The sequence below is a fragment of the Sinocyclocheilus grahami genome, unplaced genomic scaffold (assembly GCF_001515645.1).
Source record: "Sinocyclocheilus grahami isolate Dianchi unplaced genomic scaffold, SAMN03320097.WGS_v1.1 scaffold1711.1, whole genome shotgun sequence".
Taxonomy (NCBI): Eukaryota; Metazoa; Chordata; class Actinopteri; order Cypriniformes; family Cyprinidae; genus Sinocyclocheilus; species Sinocyclocheilus grahami.
Window position 1 is genome coordinate 14,071 of NW_015506890.1, and position 6,438 is coordinate 20,508.

Genomic DNA, 6,438 nt, shown 5'->3' on the forward strand with positions numbered 1-6,438 from the left:
GCATTTTAGAAAGGCGGGGCATAGAGGAGAAACAATAATGTACAGTATGTGGAAAATAATGTGTTTTTTAACCTTAAACCACATAAACACATTTCATTACACCAAATACACAAAATAATGTTCTTTTTAGCAGCATCATATGACCCCTTTAAAGGAATAGTTCACCCAAAAATGAAAATTCTGTCATTAATTACTCACCCTCATGTCGTTCTAAACCCGTAAGACATTCGTTCATCTTCAGAACACAAATTAGGATATTTTTGATAAATTTCGAGAGCTGTCTGACCCTCCCATAGACAGCAATGTAATTACCACGATCAGGGTTAAAACTAAAATAACGACTTTATTCAACAATTCGTCTCCTCCGCGTCACCCTAGCGCCATTTTGGAGAATATCCGCTGGACGTAAACAGTGTATGCTGTTCTGTTTCAGCTGCGTCACACGTTTTCTACGTTGTTTAAGCTTTGATTTGAACAAAGACGAATTGTTGAATAAAGTCATTATTTTTGTTTTCTTTGCGTACAAAAAGTATTCTCGTAGCTTCGTAAAATTACGGCTGAACCCCTGATGTCATATGGATTATTTTACTGATGTCCTTGCTACGTTTCTGAACCCTGATCGTGGTAATTACATTGCTGTCTATGGGAGGGTCAGACAGCTCTCAGAATTCAACAAAAATATCTTAATTTGTGTTCCGAAGATGAATGGAGGTCTTACAGGTTTGGAACGACATGAGGGTGAGTAATTAATAACAGAATTTTCATTTTTGGGTGAACTATCCTTTTAAGAGAGAACTCAAGTAACTAAGTGCATCATGTTGCCTTGATTCAAAAGACAAAGAAAATGCATTAATATTTACATTTTTAGTGTTTTATTGCTCTCACCTTTGGATTTGTGCTTGATGTCAAACTGTTTGCTCTTTTTCCCCAGGATATTGGACGCAATGCATGTATATACTCCTGGGCTCAAAGTTGCAGCTCTCAAAACAGGCTGATCAGCCTTCTCCTGAAGGTTTGAGGAGGTCCAGACATACACAGGAGGTGGGTTACCCTCCGCAGTACAATCCAGCACCGTTTCACTATCCTCACTGATGTCCAGTATCTCTTCCTCTGGACTACGGAAGACAGGCGGGTCTGATGGGAAAAAAAATTAACAAAGATTTAACATTAATAGCTATAAAAGGTCTTCACTATTGGGTATTGTTGACTTTATTCACCTACATTGAACAGCAATGTTGAGAACTTCCGACTGAACTGTTGGAGGAGGTTGAGGTCCTTCTGCTCCCAGTTCCAGCTGTGCTTCACACCTGTATTGAGCTCCATCATCAGCTCTGTTTGGGACAATCAGCAAGGTGGAGGACACCTGGACCGGTGTTGCAGGGGATAACTCTGAGAACGAGTGGTTGTAAACCTCAGTTTTTCCTCTGTACCATCGTAAAACAAGGTACTGGACAGGTGCGACATTCTGCACCTCACACTGTAGCTGGTACTCTCTTCCTTCCACCACTGGACTGCTGTGATTCACTAAACTTATGGACACACTGTCTGGTTTCTCTGCGTGAAGACAATTGCGAATTTAAACAAAGGCATTTAATGGAGATATTCATAACAAAACATATTAGTTTAGACCAGTTTGGACCAGCTTAAATACCAAAGTGGTTTTGTTTTAGATGGTTAGTGCTGGTCTGTTTCTGGCACAAGCTGGTTATTGTTGCAGGTCGACCTGTTTTACCAGTGTAACCATGTTAAAAGCCACTTGGTAACCAAAAGTATAGTTTGCACCAAAATGACAACTGTGTCAATTTTTACTCACCCTCATTATTCCTTGATGATCTTTTTCTTCACCAAATCTATTGAAATTTAAATTCTGCTTATGTTCATTTAAAAATGCTGCCACACAGACTCATTGAATGAGTAATGACAGCATTTACTCTTTTTAAATGGATTGACATTAAGGTGGTCATTTGAAGCTAGATGCAGCTAGTCTACACTGATTTGTTTTCTTCAGAAGATCATTTTAAATACTGTACTTACTGTATAGAACAAGGTTGAGTTTTTCCTCACACTGTCTGGGTGCAGTAAAAAAAACACCATAGCAGATTGGCTCCTCGATCCAGTCAGTCAAACTGTCCACCCGCCACTGAACGCTGAGGTCATTCTGAGTGTGCGATGCGGCAATGACCGATTCCCATCCCAGCACGCGCACTGGACGAGAGGCCACACAGCTGACCGACACCGGATCCCCAAATTTCACCACTACTCTGGAGGGAGATATCTCTAGCGAGCAACTGTCAGCTGACACTGAAGGAGGTGTGAATCAGAATCAACAATATCACAAAATGCTGGGTTGTTTCAACCCAACTTTGGGTCAAATATGGACTAACCCAGCAGTTGGGTTCAATTTTTACATTCAATTTTTCACCCAAAAGTTGGGTTAGTCCATATTTGACCCAAAGCTGGGCTGAAACAACCCAGCATTTTTTAGAGTGTAATATGCCATATATAGAAAATGTAAATGCTATTTGAAAACAATTATTACGCAGTAAGCCTTATTTCTTCTAAGAAATACTTTTATGTAAAAAAGTTTTGAATGAAATGTACAAACTTCCAGAAACATTACAGTTAAGTTCAATAGGTTTTCATTGGAAGTTGGTAAGCGTAAACAGATATGCACCTCATAACTGTTTACTCTCAACTTAACCTGAAATATTACTAAACAACTAGCGTTATTTTCACAGAGAAACATCTTACCTATTCCGATAATGGACAGACCGAGAAAGCAAAGGAGATTGTTCTTCATTTTGATGAAAATGGTTGAAATCTGCTATAGTCCGCATACAGAGGAGAAAGAAATTCCGACTCGGTCTTGCTTGGCAACTAAAAACTGTGAACAGTGACAGCCAACAAAAGCCTTGTACTGAAGGGCCTGGAGGGGGATTGAAGTAGTGGGCCTCATTACAATCAGCTCTCCCTCTTCTCGCACCTCAGTATTTCTCATCTTCTGCAATGTATCTTGTGAAACTGTCTTTTTTATATCACATTTGAGACTAGCGTACTGAAGCATTACCACATTAGAATGTCTCTTTAATTTTATAATCGTATTTGTCTTTCAACTTGTAGTTGCTAATTGCAATAAATAGTTACAATTGCTCATGCTTATTGTTTTTGTGGATTGCCGCATGCATCACACATAAACTATATTTTAACTGATTGTGCACATTTCATTTTCCATTATTTCACTGTTTACGCATACCGTCTCGTTAATTTTTAAATGAGCTTATATGAGTTAAGAGCTACTGAGCTCCAGCTATAGCTGTCTTAAAATGCTTCACTGCAGTGAGGTTGCTATGCCAACACTCACTCAGGTTTTGGCAGACTGAAGTCGCACAGGTCACTGTGTTAAACACACAAAAGAGACACAAAGAACATTTTTAAATGTTTTTAAAAAAAAAACATAAGGATTAGAATTGATGTGTTTCCCTACTTCCTTGGGTGTGATACACACCCCAGTGACTTAGAAAGATTCATGGGTCCCACTTTATATTAGGTGGCCTTTACTATGTACTTACACTTAAATTAATCATTTGATACAATGCACTACATGTTTTTACGTTGTACTTATGTTTTAAAAAATACCTGCATGTAATTAAATCTGTAATTCATTTATGTAATTACATTTATAATTACACTGTTGACCCATCCCTTACACCTTAACCCACCCTTAAACCTACCTATACCACCAAACCTGTCCCTAACCTTACCCCATCCCACCTCAATAATTTTAAAAAATACCTGCATGTAATTAAATCTGTAATTAATTTCTGTAATTACATTTATAATTACACTGTTGACCCATCCCTTACACCTTAACCCACCCTTAAACCTACCTATACCACCAAACCTGTCCCTAACCTTACCCCATCCCACCTCAATAGCAGCAAAAGTGTTTTGCAATACAATATGAACATAATAACTATGGTGTACTTGTTTTATGTAAGTATATAGTAGTTAAGGCCACCTAATATAAAGTGGGACAGATTCTTGACATTCATGTAGCTATCCAGATGCTAGTAATTTGTTCAGGTTATTAATATTGACACATTATAAATTAAACTAGATTTGTTTTAGGCTCAGGTGTTCAGGGTGGTTGTTTACTGGGCCAAGTCAAAAGAGCCCACCCACAAGTATTGTGATATACGTATGGCAAATTCACACTCTGGTTGAAGGTTTTGTTGTGATTAACACCTTCTAAACATATAACACTTTGAGTCATTTTGACTCCACACTGTCACAGTTTCCACTGATACTCATCAAGCACATTTCCCCTAACAAACTGAAACTGAGCAAAATGAGAAAATAAAATGAGAAGGAAATCAAAGCCAAAGAAGTCAACATTTATTTTGCTGCTGTTCAACCACTCAAAATACATTTTCTTGTGTTTTCCAAAACATCCTAAAGGGCATCCGCTAGCCAAAAGGATGTACATCGGGGGGGGGGGAAGCTTTTGGAGGTGGGGGCCGAGGGAAATGAGATGTCCCCCTTGGTAGTTGACGCCCTGTGCAGTCTGAGTGCTCATCTTGTGCTCAGCTCACATTCACACCGAATACAGAAGAATTTTAAAAGCTGCTCTGTGCAATGAATACACAGTGCAATGAATATACATACAGTATATGCTAAATACTTTCTAAATGCCGTGTTACAGGGTGGCAAACCATATACTATATTACTAATGCAATATTGTAATGTTTTCAAACGTGCAACTTTATATACCCTCATATTAATTAAGAGACAAAATGGAATATTTGTTCTGTAAAATGAATTTGTCATACAGCAGTGAGGAAAAGCTTAGGAGAACAGTAAAAAAGTAAAAAAATTCAAATGAACATTCATGAAAATACACTTTCCAGTTATTGTCAGATGTTAATTTCATGCTAACATCTAAAGGCAGGGATTTATTTATAAATAAAAGTGATGTGTTGTAGTGGTTCCCACTGACTTCATATGTATGGCTGATGAACCACTACAAGTCAACACATTTTTATGAATTCCCAGCAGAGTAGAAAGAAAGAAAATACAATACTGTGACTAATTATCTCTGTTGTGTGACTATTATTTACATGATAGTAATCAATGCAACCGACAACTGGAAAAAAGTAAGAACAGTCCAGAATGTGGGACGAATACCTGTGGAAGAAAAGCTGTGTTAATGACGTAATTTAAACACTCAAGTGTTTTCAATGCTGAATCCCTGTCTACAGATGCACTCTTTAAAAATACAGGTTCCAAAAGGGGGGTTTACCGATGGTGCCATAGAAGAACTATTCTTGGTTCCACAAAAGTTCTTAAAACTGAAGCTGAACTGTTTTTGTAAAGAATATTTTAATAATCTAAAGAAACATTTTCCAGAAAGCACCTTTAGTGGAATGCAAAGATTCCATGGATGTTAAAGGTTCTTTGTGAATCCATAGATGCCAATAAAGAACCTTTATTTTTAAGAGTGTACAAAAGAGTGACTCTGGTTTTACACCCAGAAATCAAACACGATGTATAAAATAAGAAACACCCAAACCAACATTTAGAAAAAAACAAAAACATAAATATGCACAAAGTATTTAAGTCATCAGATAATGTCTCATATGTGCACTCATTATTAATGAGAGCAAAATAATACACACATTTAAAAAAAAAAAAATAGAATACATAATGCAAATTTGAAATGTTTAAATTAACATTAATGAAATCTTATTCAAATATAAACAAAATAATAATTAATGCAATTTCACGTTTTACAAAAATCAGATGATATATTTTCATTCATAACCCACCTGTAGATTTGACGATGAACACTTTGCTGTCTCTTCCCAGAGCGTTTGTGGCGGTGCATGTGTAGTTTCCTGGACTGAGTGCTGAGGACTTGAGCTCTGAGGAGCTGTTCTTCTCTTTCAGATGATCCCATGTGTACGTAGGGGCCGGGTTTGCCTTCACTGTACAATCTAGCATGACCTTATCGTCTTTAATGATGGTCTCTGTTGAACTGGAGTGTTGTGGTTTATCTGAGGAGGACAGAGATACATTTCTCAGCACAACAGCATCATGATGAGCAGCCGTTAGTAACAGATCACTAAAAATACTGCAACTGAAACCTTTTTATCTGAGTTCATTCAATTCATAATGCCATTTTTAAGTGAATATGCAAATCTCTGAGCGTGATGAAATACGACAGTTGCACATCCGTCACACTAGAAGGCCCTACAGAAAATATAAACTGAATTATATGGCTAGCTTAGCAATAATAAACTTACAGTATACTTCAACATTAAGAGGTTTTGATGAAATTGTTGGATGAGGTTGAGGTCCTTCTGCTCCCAGATCCAGCTCTGCTTCACACCTGTATTGAGCTCCATCATCAGCTCTGTCTGGACGGATCAGGAGTGTGAC

General features: G+C 37.6%; 2 protein-coding genes across 2 annotated transcripts in view; both read right to left on the bottom strand.

The window, feature by feature from the left end:
• LOC107572173 (hemicentin-1-like) overlaps positions 1–2,893 on the bottom strand; it is an 8,373-nt gene extending 5,480 nt beyond the window's left edge. Inside the window, exons 1-4 of the mRNA XM_016258582.1 lie at positions 2,752–2,893; positions 2,035–2,301; positions 1,222–1,554; positions 886–1,134 (exon numbers count right to left, since the gene is read on the bottom strand). Of these exons, the coding sequence (XP_016114068.1) occupies positions 886–1,134; positions 1,222–1,554; positions 2,035–2,301; positions 2,752–2,800 (898 nt within the window). The 5' untranslated portion in view covers positions 2,801–2,893. The remainder of the gene's footprint in view (positions 1–885; positions 1,135–1,221; positions 1,555–2,034; positions 2,302–2,751) is intronic.
• Positions 2,894–4,387: 1,494 nt separating this feature from the next.
• The window catches only part of LOC107572170 (uncharacterized), a 4,635-nt gene continuing 2,584 nt past the window's right edge, over positions 4,388–6,438 (bottom strand). The window contains exons 4-6 of the mRNA XM_016258580.1: positions 6,303–6,435; positions 5,826–6,053; positions 4,388–5,184 (exon numbers count right to left, since the gene is read on the bottom strand). Coding sequence (XP_016114066.1) covers positions 5,114–5,184; positions 5,826–6,053; positions 6,303–6,435 — 432 coding nt within the window. The 3' untranslated portion in view covers positions 4,388–5,113. The remainder of the gene's footprint in view (positions 5,185–5,825; positions 6,054–6,302; positions 6,436–6,438) is intronic.